General features: G+C 49.0%; 1 protein-coding gene across 1 annotated transcript in view; it reads left to right on the top strand.

Moving 5' to 3' along the window:
* Positions 1 to 330: 330 nt before the first annotated feature.
* Positions 331 to 20,271, top strand: part of GFOD1 (glucose-fructose oxidoreductase domain containing 1) — a 102,419-nt gene continuing 82,478 nt past the window's right edge. Inside the window, exon 1 of the mRNA XM_029242441.1 lies at positions 331 to 1,313. Coding sequence (XP_029098274.1) covers positions 1,061 to 1,313 — 253 coding nt within the window. The 5' untranslated portion in view covers positions 331 to 1,060. The remainder of the gene's footprint in view (positions 1,314 to 20,271) is intronic.

Below are 20,271 nucleotides of genomic sequence, written 5' to 3'. Positions count from 1 at the left end.
GCCCGGGCGCCCGCAGATCTCTTGCAAGGCACAGATGACTAGCCTATTAGGGCGCGCCCAGACTCGATAGATGTATTGGCTTGTTTGGGGCGGGGCTTGGAAAGAGGCGAGGGGAAGAAGGAGGTGGTGGACGGCGAAGAAAGGGAAGACGCGAAAGGCAGGAGGCGAGCTAGGTGGGGCGGGGAAGGAGCCGGGCGTGTTCTGGGCCCGGGCGCAGCGCGCACCACGAGCCCGCGGCAGCGGGGGCGGGGGCGGCGCGCGGCGGCCAATGGCGCGCGGCGCTGCGGCGGGGGCGGGGCAGGAACCCCCGGCCGCTGACAGCCAAAACTCGCCAACTCCGCCTTCCCGCGGGATCCCGGAGCCCTAGCCTGCCCCTGGGCCCAGGCCGCCCGAGCCGCGCGGCGAGCGAACATGGCAGCAGAATGAGAAGGCTGGCCCCAGGTCGTGGCCGCCGCCGCCGCCGCCGCGCTGCAGCTCCATATCCACGCCCGGCGCCCTCCGAGCCTCCAGCTTAGCCGGCCTCCTGCTGGTCGCCAGTGCATTTCATTCGGAGCGGCGGGCGGGGAGGAAGGGGACCTCCGCAGCCCGGCCGGTGCGGGCTGTGGCAGTGTGTCGAGGCTCCTGCGTGCGACTCGCAGGCTGCGGAAACGACGCGGGGGAGAGCCGGTCCCGGCTGCGGCGGCACGGGCGCGGGGATGAGCCGGCCATGGAGCGACCTCGGCGGGGCGCACGCAGCCGGCCCGCGCTGTGGCCGGGACGCCGCCTGAGCCCGGGCTCCGCGGGGCTTCGGGGCCGCAGGCGCGCCGCGGGGGGTCCCTGCCGCCGCCTCCGGGAAGGACGGGAGCCCCGCGTGGCGGACACTGCAGCAGTCACCGTACTGAGGCGCCCGAGCCTGCTCCGCCTGCGGCTCGGTGCGCTCTGGGCACCCGGGCGCCTGGCCCGGTGCACGGCGGCTGGTGCACCGCGGCGAGCCGGCTGCGGGACTGGCTAGAGGGCTGTGCGTGCGCGTGTTCGACCGGAGATCCGAGCTGAAAGCAGAACCAGGCGGGCCGGAGCAGCCATGCTTCCCGGGGTGGGCGTGTTCGGCACCAGCCTCACGGCCCGTGTCATCATCCCACTGCTGAAAGACGAGGGCTTCGCGGTGAAGGCGCTTTGGGGCCGCACGCAGGAGGAAGCGGAGGAGCTGGCCAAGGAGATGAGCGTCCCCTTCTACACCAGCCGCATTGACGAGGTGCTGCTGCATCAGGACGTGGACTTGGTGTGCATCAACCTGCCGCCGCCCCTCACCAGGCAGATCGCAGTCAAGACCTTGGGTGAGCGACCCCTCCCCCTCCGCCACCCTATCCCCAGCCTCGCTCCTTTCATCCCCTGCTGCTTTTCTCCTCTTGCCCTCTCTTCATCCCGGAAGCTTACATGGCATCTACGCCGACCCGGGCACCTGAGATCCCACACCCCACTCGGAGCTTTCTCCTTCCTTCTCCCTGGCCTTCCCCACACCTACACTTCCCTTTTCCCTTCTGGCACCACCTGGGCGCGCTTTCACACGCGCGTGGCGCCCAGGCTGCAGGAGGCGCGTGTGTTCTGGGGAAGTCGACGAGGCTGAGGAAATTCTTAAGATTGGGGACGGGCTGCTCTGAGGGAGACAAAACTAAGTCGCCGGCTGAGTGTGCAGTGCCCGAGTGTGTGTGTGCGTGCGTGCGTGCGCGCCTGCGAGAGGCGAGTGCGCGCCCAGGAACGCCGGAATAAAGGGCCCACACGTGTCTCGGGTTTTCCTGGGGGCGATCGACTGCCTGACAGTCAGCAGCTGTGGCGCCCTGCTAGGATAGTTTCTTTCTTCCTGCTGGGAGTTAGTTTAGTGAGAGATTATAGAGATGTGACAGTTAGCTGGAATTATTTCTTCTTCGCTGAAAGCAAGGATGGTGAGAGTGGTTGGATGGGGGCGGGGGATCTATTAGGACGTCTTCGTGGCGGGTGGTGGTGGTCATAGGTTAGTAAAGACTAATTTGATAAAAGCAGAGGGAGTTAACTTTCGAGTGCGGCAGCCCGAGAACTGTCTTCCGCGCAGATTTGGAGTAGGATCTTAGAATTTTAGGGGATGAGCGCAGTAGTTCCAGAGGCACGGATGCTTTGTGTGGGGAAAGGCCCCATGCTGCCAGTTTCACGTGGAAGCATGCAATAGTCCCACCTTAATTCCCCGCAGGAGTAGTTCCTAGGCCTGGTGACAGGCAGGTTGGGGGTGAGCTTACCAGCCTTCACCGTCGGGTTCCCCCACCTAACCCAGGCCGACTGGACCATCTCAGGGCAGAGTATCAGAGTCCCTGCCGTGCCCAGAGGAAGAAGTGCATGTTTTTTTGTCCATCAGCAGTCCTCACACGAACCAGGAAGGCTGCTCACTCCTTAGGTCCCGAGAAAATGTTATTGCCCACCCTTGAAAGTTGGAATATTTTGTTGGCCAGGAAAGAGACAAAACTTAGAAGGCAAAAGAGTTAGAAGGCAAGAACTGGGAAGGAACAGAAACCAAGGGTAATTTATGCAATCTTGGAAAGAATGTTTTATTTTTAAAAACAGGCATGGATTTAGGGTAGGTGGCATGTACATATATTTTAGTTCTATCTTCTGAGAATTATGACCAGAATGTAGGACTCTTTCTCCCTAGAAAACCACTTTCATCAGGCCATTCCATTCTGTTGTTGACTCGAATGGGACATCTGAAGATTCCTAAGGAGACCGTCCAAGGCTGTCCGTTTTCATGTTAATTTTATTAAGCTTCTGACCTTTGTTGCCTGTTTTCTTTGGCCTTGAATGGAATGTCATTAGGTTCTGGCCAATATTTCTTTTCTGTTTGATCGAATATATACGTTGGGTAGCTTACGTCTGTGCTCACAGTGGATCTGTGCATGTTCAGTAAATGATCACCATCTTATAGCATAAATCTAGGAGGGCAATTCATGTAAGATGGGTCCGTCTCGAGCCCCGTCTCTGCTAGAGGGCTTACAACCTATCACATCAGAAAGACCTTGTTGTCACATCCCCCCCTCTCACCGCCCTCCCCCTCCCATCCCCACCCCAGCACAGCCCTCCAGGTCAGACCCCCAGAGCAGCCCTAGAGCATGTCTCCTGGAGGGTGGCAATTTGGGAAACAGGGATGTTCCTGTTTTCTGACCATCTCTGGTACTTTAGCCATGAAAGCATTTGGGGGCTCTGACTTTGGGAAGTGGCACAGATTATACATTACTGGAAACTTCTTCTGTTCTTATTTTCAGAAACCCCTATGATTTTTTTTTTTTCCCTTGTCAAGACTGAGGTGGGCTACCTTTTCAAAACCAAGTGTCAGAGGCGTAAGAAATAGCCTTGGTTTAATCATCATGACTGAGGAATAGGGGTTTGTTCATATTTTCGTGCTAAGTCTTGGGCTTTTTACTTTTATTTAATTCCCAATTTCACAGGTGATCAGACTACCTGATGCTGAGGCAGTCTCTGCTTGTAGGAAATGTGGGGGCTTTGGATTTACGTGTGGCCGGACCGTAGGCTTGTTCCAGGCTTCATCTTCAGTGGAAAATCCCCAGACGTGGCTCTTCTTCCCATTGTACCTGCGAATACCCGGTGGGGCGGTCATCTTGATGTGCTGTGCTGTCACAGCTAGAGGTTCAACACATACGACACAGGAAGTGAAAAACCCCGAACAGTTATTGGGCCAGTCTGGCCGTTGGAGGTTTGTAGATATTAGTGGTTGCCTAATGTTGAAACAAGCCAACCTTGACTAGTCCTGGCCTCGTCGTCCTGTCCTCCTTTGAGTTGCTTGCCCGGCAGTGGTGAGAGATCTGTGGCTCTGGATCCATACTGGTCATGGGCCTGTCGAGGTGAGGGGCTGTGACCAGTATGGAGGCATAAAACTTGCAGTCAGTTGAATCACAACATCCTCCTTTGATTTCTAAAAGTTCCTTGAAATCCCTTCCTAAGCGAACGAGGCATTTCTCTGTTGGAGAGACTTTTCTGCAATGTATAATTTCTACAGCATCCAGGGCTGCCTCTTGTTATGTACCTACTGTGTGCAACGTGGTAAGTGCTCTATATGAAATGTTTCATTTCTTGACTAAAATAATCCTCGAAGGTAGCTGTTTGCCCCATCTTACAGATGAGGCTGGAGTTGAGTTGCTCAAGGACATGTGTCTCCCCCCAAGTCATTGCTTCCTCTCCCATCCCCTAAACTTGCTCCTTTTGCACTTACTTCTGTCAGAGAGTGGCAGCCCAGGTGAGATGGTTGGAGGGATCCTTTGTTGTGTGTCTACCCCACTGATGGAATCAGTTCCCAAATCTGGTTGATGCCAACCCCTCATCCTTCTTGTATCTGTTCCCTCTTCTGCATCATTGCTTCCTTCGTAGAAGGAGCTAGGCCCTGACTGCATCTGAATTAAGCTTCAGTCTGCCCCTCGCCACCCTTGCCTCTATCCACTTTCCACTCTGCTGCCAAGAATTACTTTGAAGAACTGCAAACCTGATCACATTACTGCTCCCCCATTTCATCACTTCTAGGAAAGGCCCCAGCTTCTCGGCATGACAGGCAAGACCTGGCCTCTGACGAGCCTGCCCAGCCTCATGTCCTGCTGGTGGTTCTGGAACCCCACGCGCTTCAGCTAAACCAAACTGCAGGTGTTTGCTGGAAAGGCCCTTGTTCCTTCATGCGTCCGTGCCTCTGTCAGGAATACCCTTCTGCCTCGTGTGTGTGATGGATTCCTGTTCATCCAGCCTCAGCCCCAGTGGTATCTCCTCCCGGAATCCTTCCCCTTCCTCAATCCCGCCCCCCACCCATACCCTTCTGTAGTCTCAGCACTGCGTGCCTCCATCTTTTCTTGCACTTACTTTAATGCATTTGCTTAAAAAGTAGAATTTATTTAGTTATTATAAATGGGTTATAGATTCACGTGGTACAAGTTTCAAGTGCTCTAACACACTTGAAATAGTACACAGTGAAGAGGAAGTGTTCCCCAGCTCCATCCTTCAACTGGAGGCAATCACGGTTATAAGTTTTTTTGTCTCCTTTTGATGACTTTTCTAAGTATGGACTGGTGAATATGTGTGTTGAGAATTTGAAAAATATTTTTCACACAATTAGCAACATCTTATACTCACTGTTATATACTTTGCTTTCACCATGCAACAATATGATCTTGAAAATTTGTGTATATATACACATAGATGTATATTTAAAACTCAGAAGGTAAAAGTATCCTCGCTCCTGTTTTTGGCTGCGTAGTATTTCACTGTATGGGATAAACCAAAATTTACTTAAGCAGTTCTCTATTATTCAACATTTAGGTTGTTTCCAAACTTTTGTTTTTGTTTTATTTTATTTTTTTATACAGCAGGCTCTTATTATCTATTTTATACATATTAGTGTATATATGTCAATCCTAATCTCCCAGTTCATCCCACCACGTCCCCTCCCCCTTTCCCCGCTTGGTGTCCATACATTTGTTCTCTACATCCGTGTCTCTATTTCTGCCTTGCAAACCAGTTCATCTGTACCATTTTTCTAGAGTCCACATATATGTGTTAATATACGGTATTTGTTTCTCTCTTTCTGACTCACTTCACTCTGTACAACAGCCTCTAGGTCCATCCACGTCTCTGCAAATGACCCAGCTTTGTTCCTTTTTATGGCTGAGTAATATTCCATCGCATATATGTACCACATCTTCTTTATCCATTCGCCTGTCGATGGACATTTAGGTTGCTTCCACGACCTGGCTATTGTAAATACTGCTGCAGTGAACATTGTGGTACATGTCTCTTTTTGAATTAAGGTTTTCTCAGGGTATATGCCCAGTAGTGGGATTGCTGGGTCATATGGTAATTCTATTTTTAGTTTCTTAAGGAACCTCCATACTGTTCTCCATAGTGGCTGTATCAATTTACGTGCCCACCAACAGTGCAAGAGGGTTCCCTTTTCTCCACACCCTCTCCAGCATTTGTTGTTTGTAGATTTTCTGATGATGCCCATTCTAACTGGTGTGAGGTGATACCCCATTGTAGTTTTGATTTGCATTTCTCTAATGATTAGTGATGCTGAGCAGCTTTTCATGTGCTTCTTGGCCATCTGAATGTCTTCTTTGGAGAAATGTCTATTTAGGTCTTCTGCCCATTTTTTGACTTGTTTGTTTGTTTTTTTAATGTCGAGCTGCATGAGCTGTTTATATATTTTGGAGATTACTCCTTTGTCCATTGATTCGTTTGCAAGTATTTTCTCCTGTTTCCAACCTTTTGCTTATACCAACTTGTAATGAATAATCGAGAGCAGATGTCATTTTGCACACGCCAGTGTGCTCGTAGAATGACTACGTGAACTCTTTATCACAGTTGGCGATAATCTCTTTCATTTGTTTGCTTGTTCTTCTCTTTGTTATTTGTCTCCCCAGTTAGAATGTAAGTTCTTTGAGGGGGTAGAGCCTTTGTCTACTTGGCTCACCCAGTTGCCTTATCTCCCCTAGACAGTGCCAGGCACTGAGTCACCTCATAGGCACATTATAAATATTTCTTGAATGCCAAATGAATGCTTTTCATCGAATGAATGAATGCTTGGCTTATCAAGAGGATGTGTCGATCAATACAGAACATTTTTGTCCTGCATGCAATAGCATAGTACCTCTCAAACTTTAATTTGCGGTTGCATTACCTGGGGATCTTGTCAAAATGCAGATTCCAGGATGGGACCTGAGATTCAGAATTTCCATCCAGCTCCCAGGTGGTTTGGATGCTGCCACAGCCAGACACAGAGGCGTGATGGCTCTCTGCCTTTGGGAAAAGAAGACATCCACGGCCTTGAGTCGTTCACCTGGCAGGAGAGCGGTGTTAAAATACCTGTTGCCTTTGTGTGTCATGTGGCGACATCTGTTTTCATGGTCCCTGCCCTGGCTTTTGGAGATAGTAGTGCAGGCTCCCTGGGGAAAGTCTCTCTGGGGGATGGATGGCGCTTTGGGGATAGTGAATAAGGCTGCAGAGTTTCATTGAACCCTGACCTTGCTGCACACGGATCTTGCCCCAACTTGTTTGGCTTCATTAGCCGCAGACTGGGAGCGCTGTGTCCTTTTCTGCCCTACTTCACAGTGTCAGCAAATTGCTCAAGGTTGAGAAGGGCTGCTGGGACAGGCCTGAGAGAGCGGGAAGGAAACGGGGCCGCACTGGTCATGGTTGCCACACTAGCAGAGATAGGGCTGCAGATAACGAAATTGTGTATTTGGACTTGACAGTCACCATCGGAAACTCCAGCAAACCCTGCGTTTCCTGTGCTTCCTTCAAGTCTGTTCTCTATCTATGCCTGTCCGAAGACTGTAGTAAATGTGATTGCATTTTTCTCCAAGTTTCCGCCCCTGAACGTGGAGAGACATGATTTCGGTCTGCTGATTTGGTTTAGAGTTGAGGAAGCTCTGGGGCATTATGTAAATGAAAGAAATGACTCTATTTGCTGTTAGGAAAAGTCGAGCATCGCCAGCCTCATTTTATCTAATTGAAATTAGGCTTGGGTGAGGGATTATTTCGTTGATGGTATCTGGCTTTGCAAACGGACAGTTCTGCACATGTTTGTATTGGAGAAACCAAATGAAGAAGTTGGACATTTTGATACCTGAAACTGGGAAAGAACAACAACAAAAGTGAAAGTAAATAGCATGTTTTTAGGGTTTTGCTGAGAACGTAATATACAGGCAATTCGTTCTATATTTTGATGCAGGGAAGTCAGGGTCCAGCAAAGAGCATCATGATTTAAGACGTGGTGATACACAAAACTAACTGGGAAAACTTGGCAGTTTACCACTGTGTGGCTTTGGGAGAGGTAATGTCCTTCCTGAGCCTCATTTTTTTCCATCAATAAAATGGAGCTAAAGATACTATCATATAGAGTTGATATGACAATTAAAATGAGGGGGGTAGATGAAGACCTAGTCCATGGCCCCCCCTTAGCTGTCTGCATAGACTCAATAAATGTTAGTTCTCCTCCTTCCCACTGTGGTCAGTGATTTAGCCTATTCCAAACGGTGCTTCTGAAGATTTATTTTCCCTCATTTTTCTCATGAGACGATTCCTTTCTGCTAGACTCAGAGAATACAGTTAAACTTTTTTTATTTTAAAAAGGAAATATGCATAAGCCAAGCTTCAGGTGCTGTCTTGGCTGAAAATCTAGTGCTTGCTTCACGGATACGTGATCTAGAAAGTGCTGATGGTGTTACCACGAACTCACCATCCTCCTGTGAAACTTTATCAGCACCGTGGGAAGGATGCAGGGCTGTCTCATGGAACTCGGGGCAGGGATGTAGCTGGGTCTCAGTAGGTACCTGGAAACCATGAACTCCTGGAATTTTACCATTTTGTGCTCTGCTCCTCTCCATGTGTCGCCTTCATCACCCATCCCTCTTTAGAGCAGCCTCCTCTGCTTCCTGGGCTCGTGTGATGGGCAGAACACTGTCCACATGTAGCTCCCAAACAGAAATATTACTGGTTCAGCCACCTGAAAAGTGCAGTCCTCGCCTTGCTCCCCACCCCAGGTGTCCCTGCTTGTGCCTGATGCTATCTCCCGGCTCAGTCTTTTTGGAGATTATCTTGCAATGCGGGGGACCACTCTCCTGGAGGGCAGTGGAGGTGGAGGGATTGAGTGGTCATTCTGAGCTGGGCCACACTCCACAAAGGTGTTGATTATGAGAACATAGACTTGCGTGAAGACTTTACAGATGTAGACATTTCTTAATTACATAGGTTCTTTACCTACTTTGTGAAATACACATTTGGCATTTTGCTGCTCTTCTAATGACCGTAGTAAAACAGCAGAGAGAAAAATGTATGTCATGATGAGATGATGCCAACCTTGTTAGGATTATTAAATGTAGGGTGTGCATATGTTGAAAGTCGGTGATGGGAGAGCAGGTAAACGTGACCCACTCCATGGAGTTTAATGGTCGTCTGTAGGTTTGCAAACCTTGTTGAGTGCCACCTCCCGTGTGGCATGTGCCAGCAGAGGACCACCAGGAGACAGAGACCCTTTGAGTTCAAGTATTAGCTTAGGACCTCTAAGGAGCCAGGAAAGACTGAGGTCCCGGAGGAAGAAGGATTTCTGCTTTCAGGCTGCTTTCCTGCTGGGAACTGTGACATCAGCTCTTCCTGGGTCTCCAGCCTGCTGGCCTGTCCTGCAAAGTGCCAATCCCCATCATGGCATGAGCCCCATCATGGCTTAAAATAAACCCCACTCCCCCTCTATGTATACATATCCTATTGGTTCTGTTTCTCTGGGGAATCCTGACGAGTACAGATTGTGGCTGGATCAACGCCACCTGGCCAGGCAAGCTGGGCCATGAGACACCTGGCAGACGCGTCACACCGACGTGGGCTTGGAGAGACTTGTTGGTGGAGAAGCAGCCCTGGGGAGCTCAGCTGATGGGTGTGGGCCCCTAGGAGAGCACTCACTGAACATCGTTCTCTAAGCCAGAAGACCTTGGGGGTGGGGGGTTCTTTTTATTTCAGACTCAAGCCAGAGGGAATGTTGGGAAGAGACTTGGCCACACTCACCGCTGAGAGCCACGCTGACCCCTCGCCCTGATGGTTCTACACCTGTCAACAGGGCTTTGGGGGAGTTCGTCCCTCAGGTTTGGGCAAGTCTGGGATGCCTTGGGGTTTAGACTTTCCTTGACAATTGTTAATGAGTATGAAAAAAACGTGGAAAAATGACTTTACATTAAAATGATATGAACTGTTTTTAAAATTTCCAATTTCCAACGATAATAGCCCTTAGGCTATTGAGATGCTCTTGTCGTTAGCATAATATCCATAAACTGAAACTGCAGTTTTGAAGCCCCAGATTAAGTTGCAGCTTTAGCATTGCTTTTTAGAAAAACAAAACAAACAAAAACCCCAGCTTCATTGAGATATGATTTATATGTCTTAAAGTCACCCACTGTAAGTGATTTCATGATTTTTAGTAAACGTTATGATTGTGAAACTATCATCACAAAAAGGTTTAGAATGCTTCCAACATCTCCAAAAGTTTGCTCATGCTTGTTTTTGGACAATTCCTGCTCTCACTTGTAGCCCCAGGCAAGCGCTGACCTGCTTTCTGTTTCTACCATTTTGCCTTTCCTAGCAATTTTGTATAAATGGAGTCATACAATATGTAGTCTTTTAAGTCTGGCTTCTTTCACCTAGCATGTTTTCGAGGTTAGTCTGTGTTGTTGCATGTATCAGAAGTTTATTCTTTGTTTATTGCCAAGTGATAATCCATTGTATGGATAGAACACATTTTGTTTAACCATTCACCATTCAATGGGTATTTGTATTGTTTCCAGTTTTTCGCTGTTGTGAATAATGCTGCTGTGAACGTTTGCATACAAGTCTTTGGTAGACCCATGTTTTCATTTCTTTTGAACAGATATCTAGGAGTGAAATTGATGGGTTATATGGTATGTATATTTAATTTTTTAAGAAACTGCCCGACTTTTCCAAAGCAGCTGTACCACTTTGTATTCCTACTTGCTAGGTAGGGAATTCTCATTTCTCTACATCATCACCCACACTTGATACTGTCAGTCTTCCTGCTTGTAGCCATTATAGATAGTGCATAGGGGTACCTCATTATGATTTTGATTTGCATTTCCTAATGACTAATAATGTCGGGCACCTTTTCATGTGCTTCTTAGCCAGTCATATCTTCCTCGGTGAAATGTCTATTCAGATCTCTTGACCATTTTTAAATGGGGCTGTTCATCATCTTGTTATTGAGTTAGTAGCAATGGTTTTACGATTTTGTTATGTTGTTAAGTTAGGGGTTTCTGGGGGCTTTTAAAGACTTCTCTCTATTTTTGATTTTGGAACTAGATACAGCTGAACTAATTCTCCATCCCAAGTGAAATTAGCTTTGCCAAATACTCATTGGAATGGTTCAGTATTTAAAAGAGCGAGACAGTCATGTGAACGGATGCGATGCTGACACTGGCGCTCCCGCATTGCCCTGGGCCCTGATGAGATACAGAACACCCTTTGAGGGACATTCCCAATTTGAAGATTTTCAGAAGTGCTCTAGGACCTTTCAGTTACAATTACTTATTTTGTCCAGTGTCTGGAGAGTGTTTCTCTCTCTCTCTCTTTTTTTTTTTCATTTATTTTTCTTTAATGGTCTTTAAAGATATGGCCTTTGTTCTTGAGAGAAGATAAGCGTACACAAGCACACAGCAGTGCAACAAAACATATGATTAAGTACAGTATGAATCGTTATACTGCAATGGCAGGAAGTGTTTGCTTAAGGCAGTTGAGTAACCCCAAAATATCGGTATTGGATTAAGGGTTGGCTACCCGGGCAGCCTGACAGTGCCAGTCTGTAAAGGGTGCTACAACAAAGAGGAAGAGTAGAGAAAATGTTTGAACAGAATTCTCTTCATAAAAAGTGCTGTGTGGGGCTTCCCTGGGGGCGCAGTGGTTGAGAGTCCGCCTGCCGATGCAGGGGACACGGGTTCGTGCCCCGGTCCGGGAAGATCCCACATGCCGCGGAGCGGCTGGGCCCGTGAGCCATGGCCGCTGAGCCTGCGCGTCCGGAGCCTGTGCTCCGCAACGGGAGAGGGCACAGCAGTGAGAGGCCCGTGTACCGCAAAAGAAAAAAAAAAAAGTTCTGTGTGGATGGAATGGGAGACGCAACAGAGTGAGACTTGGAAGGGGCTTCCTCTGATAGGGGGTGAAGTATTGCCATGTTGTTCTCTAGAAGGCCTGGCCCAGGTCCATTGATGAGCTTTTGTTTTGATGAGGGAGGAGTTTGAGGTTAGAGCTAAAATGCACAGCGCCTGTGAGAAAAGGCCACACTGGTCCCCAGCGCCCGTCCCCTCAGGCAGCCTGGGTCCCTGAGGAGGTGGCCTTGCAGATAATGGATGTTGCCTCAGAGCTGAGGACAGAGGAATTCCTGAGGGCTGAAGGGTTTGGGAAGAACCTTTGGAGGAGGTGGGGCTTATATGGGACCAGCGGGTCGGATTTAAATAACTGAAAGGGAGTTGTAGAAGCCTCTGTGATGTAAAATCCTCTTCAGGGAACCACCTGGCTCTGTAGCAGCACTCAGGAAAAATTATGTTTCCTGTAGTCGACCACTATAGGTCGTGCTCAGTTTCTGGTTTTGTGCTGTGTCGGATGGTGGGCGTCTTTCTGTTACACGGTCGAGGCCCTTGTGGTCCAAGGGGCAAGGCGGGCTGGGGCTGTGAGTCACCGTGTGAGAAGGGATGAAGGACTCTCCTTGGAGAAGGACACTCAGTGCATGAGAGGTGGACGTGCTTGGCAGCATTAGGAGGTGAGAACTCGTGGAGATGATGACCAGGAAGCCACAGCAGAGGAGTCTGCCGCGTGGGCGATGGTTTTAGGGAACGGCCCCAGTGATGGCATGTATAGTTAGTTCTCGGCTTGGGACCCAGAGTCAGTTAACAGGGCCTTGCTAGGTGAGCGCGCTGGCTAGGCTCTCAGAAGATCCCCACCCGTGACACTCTGCATATCCATTGCTGTCTGTCATAAGGAAAAGTTCTTTCCTTTTCCAGGTTTCCAAAAAAAATGTTGAATTTGGTGTCATCTGTAGAAAGTAAAGTGAGGTATCCAGATGCTTTTGTCATCAGGGGAAAAGTTGACTAGTTTTAAGAGGCTGCCCCGTCCTGTGTATGGCCTGGCGTCGAGTCCTGGCCTTGCCACATTCTACGTGGCTGGCAGTTCTCCACTTAACTCTTCTGAGCCTCTGTTTCTTTATGTGTAAAACAGAGATAATAAACATACCTAACTCAGAAGGTTGTAGACATAAACAGGGATTTGTTTAAAGTGAGTGCTCAAAAAACATGGGAATCCTGCTTAATCAGGACATTATGGTGAGCTACTGTCCATTCATTCTTCCCTTGAACAAATCTTCATTGAGCGCCAGCTGTATACCAGGCACTCTCTGGATCTATGCTTTGCAATACATGGCTCTATGAATTTACATAAATTAAAACTAAATAAAGTAAAGAATCCGGGTCCTCAGTTGCCCTAGCCACATTTCAAGTGCTCGAAAACCACACGTGGCTAGCTGGAGGCTACCATATCGGACGCCACAGCATGGAACATTTCCATCACTGTAGACACTTTTATTGGACAGCCCTCATCCCTAGGCTGGGGATTCGGCTGTGAACAAAGCAGCCATTGATGCTTGATGTAAACAGGGATTTTTGAGAAATCCAAACTTTTGGGTGTGTTTCCTTTTTTTCCAGGATTGGGATGTTGGGGAGTCCATAGTGTGGGTTATTGGAGTCTCATAAGTAATTAGTGGATGTTTAATGACGTGTAGCTACCACTTTCCCTATTTATTAGTAAGGACTTATTAATAAGAAGGAGAAGTGCTGTGGAAAGCCTCCTAAAATCCCCTTTAACTGTCGGGAGTGCACAACCAGATAAGTGACACTATGCCCCACCTTGGGGTCCTCCCAGGGGCTTTGGGTAGCAGGTGGCACAGATGAGGCTGAGTGATGCCAGGCCAGGAATGCAGCTTCTCTCGCTAGAGACGCTTCCTTAGCCTCTCAGCAACCCCCTGAGGTTTTCCTTGCTTTTGGCCAATGTAGAGCCCAAAGCACAGAGAAGCCAAAGGACTTAGAGTCTGCACCTGGGGGTAGTGGGGGAAGGGACTAGATTCAGGCCCCTTAATCCCGAGAGAACCCAAGAGAACACTTCCTGCCGGTTCTGGGGCCTGGGCATGGGGGAGAATACTGCCTCCCTCTCCTCTCCACGGCCAACACTCTGCAGCTCTGGGCGAAATGAACGTTCTCACTCAATTCCTCCTCTCGCGGCTCCCTCCGTCCTCCCTTCCCTCGAGGGGAGAGGCTATACAGGCACTCAAGCGTGAAGCCCCAGCGAATAGGTAATTACTATTTTGGTAATTATTATTGCTTTTTTTCCCCTTCAGGTCCCATTAACTTTGTGAAAGCAATACCCAGCTGTGTGAGTGTTCCTTAGGGAATCGGGGTCTGTGAAATTCCAGCTAATTGGAGCTTGGAGGGAGCGGTGAGTGCCTTTGTGAGGGTGTGAGCGCACACGCAACGTCAGGATTTTAGAAGACTTGTCATTTAACTTTGTCACTGGCAGCGCTCTCATCTCCTACAAGACTATGAATAATCGAAAGTGGGTGGTGGAAAATGAGATTGTTTTTCCCTGCTCTGTCTCTCCTCCTTTTCCAGTAGAGCTGGGGCACCAGAGGAGAAAAAAGCAGCAGGTGTAAACATTTTGGGAAAAAAACCCCAGCGCCACACGATTCTGCTTGTTTGAACTTTTGTTCCTTCCAGCACCACCCACATGGGACATTTGTGTACACGGCACGGTGTTGCTCTCAGGGAGTCCTGGGGACAGGTTTAGAGCCCCTGGGGACATAGCCTGTCTGACTTAATATGCACAGCCGTTCATATCGAGGGCACAGAGGCAGCCCGGCTTTCCCCGCGAGGCCTGCGGGTACCACAGTGCCGCGTTTGTCTGTGGACCTGAGACGTAGCCACGGGTGCTGACCCCAGTGCAGTGGGCTGCCGTCCACAGCCTGCCCATGGCGGGGTTCCACGGGGGATGTGCACCCAAGCACCTGGCATTTGCTTTTCTCCTTTCCAGCCCCCGTGACCCAGGATGACACTGCCAGGTGTGCTCATCACCTCCAGGTGCTGGGGGAGCCAGTGGGATTGCAGGGGTCACACCCTCCAACAGGGGCACTTATCAGTTTTCAAACTAGTTCAGTACTTGTATTCACAATCCATTTATTAAGTGCCTACAATGTGTATGGCATTGTTCTTGGTCATTGGGGGTGAGAAGAGGTCAAAGACATATAAGATATGATAACTATTCTGAAAAGAGCTTATAATCTATCTAGAACCTACCCATCCCTTTTGGAATGAGGTGAGGAACTAACACTTTATTGAGTACTTCATACCAGGTCCAGAGTCAGGCACAAGTGTCACCTCACTCCCACCTCACAACCAAGCTTCACGGTGGGCATTTAGCGTCTCCATCTTACAAGTGAGAAGTTTAATTGGAGAGAGGTTAAATGTCACAATCATTGATTCTAAGACACCTTTTTTTTCACACTTCAACATCTAAAATAGGGACCTGACTTGTAATCGATGTCAGGTCGTAGTTCAATTGGCAGTGGCTTTTCTTTCTTGGTAGTAAGTAAAATCATCATAGGTCTTGGCAGTGGTGGCTTAGATTCTGTGAAACAGGGTATTTTGTCAGGTTCACCCGGCTAAGGAGAAGTGGAATCAGAATTCGGCGTAGGACTGCCTGACTCGGAAGCTTGCGTCTTTTCCAGCACTATATGCACGAAGTCCTTGGGGCTTTCGCAGACGTAGCATGAAAAGGGGGAAATGGTGACTAAATTGGAGCTCACGTCATCTATTCCATCGCTGTGGGGACAGTAGCTGGGGAACTGCATGTGTCAAACAGGATGTTGAGAGATTGAGAAAATGTTGTCTCATTGTCTCCCCTTCTCTACTGATTATAACTCATTGTTGAAAGAGGCCAAAAATAAATGGCAAACTCTTGTGTGGACGAGGTGGAAACAGGAGCGAGGTAGTCCTCCCTTGGTTCCGTGTGTTCTGGGCTGAGGGCTATGTTTTCACCTGCAGGGACCCATGGGGGATGTGACTAATGGTCGCAGGCACAGCGGCCTCTTTAGTGTCCTGGAGAACCCTGATAGGAGACTCAGGCCAGCTCCCTCCCCTGCATGGCTGAATTCTGGGAAGTCCCCAAGCACGGGCCTGGGTGTGTTTATTGTTGTCACACTGCCCTCTGGTCAGCTCACTCAGGTATGAAGGGAGGGCTGTTGAATTCCACAGCTGACCTGGATTCAGCAAGCAGTGCCAAGGACCCGGGCAGGGGGAGGAACAGCCAACGTGGCTGCCGCAGTTTGCAAGTCGTAGGCTTGGCCTGCATGGCCCCGCCCCGTCTGCTTAAACGAGTCTGGTCTCACAATGGGCTTCGACCAAGTCCTTCTCCTGAGCAGCTGGTGTGAAAAGCAGATAGATAGAAGGGAGACGGGCCGGTGATTTGGTGTCTCAGGGGAGGCTGTGTGGAATGGTGGACAGAGACACCGTGACATGTCTTGGAGGGACCTATCCCCTAACACCCAAGGGAAACTGAGTCTCAGAGGAGTTGGCCGACTCGTTGGTGTTCACACAGCTAATCGTTGACCGCTGAGTCAGGATGGAACCCGGGTCCCTAGAGGCTGTTCTTTTTTACCTTAACAGACATTTAATCACTCGGGGCCTGTGTTTCTCCAACAATGAAAAAAATGGGAGGTTGACTTCTGGGAAGCTCTCCCGAGGAAATAACCTCGAATAATAACGATGAAAAAACGCGCACACACAAGTGTTCAGTGAAGTCTTGTTTACGTTATGAAACACTAGAAACAAACATAAATGGTCCACAGTAAGGAAGCAGTTAGGTAAATATGGTATATATAGTTGATTAAATGCTAAATAGCCATTGGAATTATGTAGAGGAAGACTGTGGCAATGTGGGGAATTTTTATGATGTAATGGTGGGTAAAGAAAAAGGATCCAGAAGCATTTGTGTATGATGGTGATAGCCTCGTTTAGAACACACAGGCCCCCAAAATTAAAGCCTGGTGGGTAATCAGCCAAAATTCTAACGCTGGTTATCATGGGTCTGTGGGAATATGGATTTTTATTTCTTCTCTGGATTTTCAGTTTTTAAAAATATGGTCTTAATGGAAAAAATACATTGATTTCTTTTTTCTTTTTTTTTTTTTTCAACAGAAAGAGACAGTAACATGGGGGAAAATGTTTGGTTGGAATGACCCTCCAGTTCTTATGTTCTGAGATCCCTTGAATCTGGGACAGCTGTCTCCAGGCACGTGCAGACGTTTGTGATGTGTAAAAATTAGTCCAGCCTTGGCTGAAGGGGAAAGGCAGTCTTCCAGGAAGTGGAAGTGGATGTATGAAGGTATAGAAGCTCTGCTGTTGTTGATAATTGGGAGTGAATGAATCTGGGGAGGAGCCATAGGCTCTTGGTTCTAGGGTGATTTATTTGTAATTCTAACCTTGTGCAGACAAAGGCCAAACGCTGCTGGAAGGAGCTGGGGCAGCCCCATCCTTTTCTGCTGCCTCCTGACTTTGCCCCGGGATGGGAAGTGAAGCTCTTTATTGGCTTCAGCCCTCCAAAGAAATATAGGGATGGTGCAGTGGAAGTATTTCCAGTTTTCACTCACCCTTTTCTCTGCAGGAAGTTTTCGCTTTAGCCAGACCTGTGCTGGTGTAGCCGGTGAGCAGCTTCAGAACCATTGTTCTGGGAAACGCATCACCGTCTTCTGGAACTCCTTCCTGGGCTTTGGTGGGGATGTGGTGCAGCCAGAGGGTGTTGGCCTGGGGGCCTGGACGGGCCATTCTTATCCCGACAGCACAATTAATTAGCTGTGACCTTGGGTGAGTGACCTCACCTCTCTAGAGGTTTCATTACCTTCACTGTAAAATGCAGGCACCCGAGCCAAGTGTATAAGAGTTCCCACCTGGTAGATCTATTCCAACAACTCGCTTTAAAAGCATGGCACTGATTGGGCAAAGTGATGTGGTTTGGTAAATATTTTTAAGTGCTGTTTCATTACTACCGCTGTCATGGTTGACTGCTCTGACCTGTTTTTTTTTTTTGTTTTTTTTTTTGCGTTACGCGGGCTTCTCACTGTTGTGGCCTCTCCCGTTGTGGATCATAGGCTCCAGATGCGCAGGCTCAGCGGCCATGGCTCACAGGCCTAGCCACTCCGTGGCATGTGGGATCTTCCCGGACCAGGGCACGAACCCGCGTCCCCTGCATCGGCAGGCGGACTCTCAAACCACTGCGCCACCAGGGAAGCCCTGACCTGTTGTTTTTTAATCTGTTGCACAAATAGACACAGCTCTCCTTTATACCAGGAAGATAAAGTTTCCCTTTATCTGCAAGGGAGATGTGTTCTGGGGGCAAAGTGGCCCGACTGGTGTGGCTTGGTGGGAAGGCTGTTAGCCTAAGTTGTGTGCGCACCTCTGTGTGTATGTGTGTGTGCGCGCGCGCGTGCACACCCGCCCGTGCGCATTGTGCCCTTGATGGTGTGGGTTTCTTTTTTTTCCTTTATTATCACTGCTGAGAGCACATCTGTAGGGGTAGCTGCTACTACCAGCTGCCAAGCTAGTAATTCAGTGGGTTTGGTGTGATTTCTGGGCACAAGCGTATCCGCGCAGTAGGTTGGCTTGGCTTTGTCTGCAGGTGCCTCGTGCAGCAGATCGTCCTCCACGGCACTAAGGGAGGATGTAGTTTTGTCCAGGAAGAACTACTGTTCTGTCAGCAGCCGATCAAAGGCACATTCCCTCCAGGCAACTCCAGGCCAGAACTTGTTCTGGGGACAGTTTATAGGAGGTGGTTATAGAGAATGTCACCCTGTCATTCATGAGCCGTCGTCTGGGTGCAGCCACTTTTCACGCTGGTGTCCGCCCGAGACGGGCTCCCTCTGCACCTCAGTCACCCTTCCTAAAAGGTAGAGCACATGATGGGAATAAACTGGGTGGAAAACCTGGTGCTACTGATCATAACCCTGGCAGAGGAATTAGTGGGCTTCACCTGGTCGGCGTAAGGATAAGCGCAGAGAGGGTTTGAAAGGAAAATCACTCTGTTTACTCCTCCCATCTTTTCTTCCTGTCATCTCCCAACTCAGATGAAAAATCCGTGCCATATGGGAACACTAGGCAGTGCAATAATACCATCTTGTACCTTCCACAGGAGTTACGTAAGCAAAGAATCAGGGGCCGGGGGAAGATAAAGGCGCCAATAGAGAAAGGATCTGTGTCTACGTAGGACATTTCTGGGTCACCCTAGAGCAGGGTGACTCCATCTTTCCCAGCATTAATTTTACACTTGGTTTCAATGTTGGACAGTCATTAAAAATGGGAAGGGTTCCTGAGATCCAGCCTAAACCGAGTGGTTCTTTGTGTTCCTAGAGGATCCTGTTGGTGCCTCTTTACAGAGGAGTTGCGTGGCGTCATGGCAGTGTCTTGCGTCCGCCGGGCGTTGTATGATCCAGGTTTCGTTTTAAATTTGCTGACAGTGCATATGGATCTTTTTCTCTTTCCTTTACGTTTTTAGGGAGACAGGAAACCTTGAGGGGGGCCGGTTCCTGATGCTAACTCACTTTGCAGCCTGACCGTCTCTTGACTTTTCCGGTCTCAATTCCTCTTATAAAATGAGGGGTTTGTTTTATATGATGGTTCTCAAGCTTGGCTACACAGTAGGAACCCCTGGGAAGGTTTTCAGCATCCTGGGTACCCAGCCTGCGTCCCAGACCAATTACATCAGAGCCTCTGATGGTAGCAATTGGTATTTTTAAAAGCTCCTCAAAGTTACGGAGCTTTGTTTAAAACAGGGCTTCTCAAACTTTAATGTGATATAAACCACCTGAGCATCTTGTTAAAATGGCAGATTCTGGTTCCCTAGGTCTGGGATGGGGATTCTGCGTTTCTGACAAGTTTCCAGGGGATGCTGATGCCACTGGTTCATGGACCAAACTTTTTTTGTTTTTTGCGGTACGCGGGCCTCTCACTGTTGTGGCCTCTCCCGTTGCGGAGCACAGGCTCCGGACGCGCAGGCCCAGCGGCCATGGCCCAGCCACTCTGTGGCATGTGGGATCTTCCCGGACCAGGGCACGAACCCGTGTCCCCTGCATCGGCAGGCGGACTCTCAACCACTGCGCCGCCAGGGAAGCCCCATGGACCAAGCTCTGAATGACAGGATTTAGATTCTAAATCTTAATGTTGGTACAAGGCTAGTTAAGAATTATGTTTGCAAAAATGTGCACAAGGAGTATACTACAGAAATGAGCACAGAAGCAGCAGCAGTTGTGTTGGCAGAGGAAATCAGGGGTTGCTGCACAGAGGAGGTGGCATTTGAGAGAATGCCTTGAACAGTGAGGAGGGTTTTTTCTTTGGGGCAGAATATTGAGTGTGTATTAGTTCGGGAAACTTCTCTTTCTCTAGAGAAGCAGACCAACAGGATGTGTGTTCGTGTGTTTGTATGCGGTTGCCCCTCGAACAACGTGAGGGTTAGGGGTGCCAACTCTGCGCAGAGTTGAAAATCTGCATGTAACACATAGTCGGCCGCCCATCTCCACAGTTCCTCTGTATCTGCAGCCTGCATGGATTCAACCAACCGTGGATTGTGTAGGACTGTAGTATTTACTATTGAAAAAAATCTGCCTGTAAGGGCACCCACGCAATTCTAACCTGTATT

The sequence above is a fragment of the Monodon monoceros genome, unplaced genomic scaffold (assembly GCF_005190385.1).
Source record: "Monodon monoceros isolate NGI ecotype Baffin Bay Population unplaced genomic scaffold, NGI_Narwhal_1 Super_Scaffold_3, whole genome shotgun sequence".
NCBI lineage: Eukaryota > Metazoa > Chordata > Mammalia > Artiodactyla > Monodontidae > Monodon > Monodon monoceros.
This window is presented reverse-complemented; position numbering and strand designations above follow the sequence as displayed.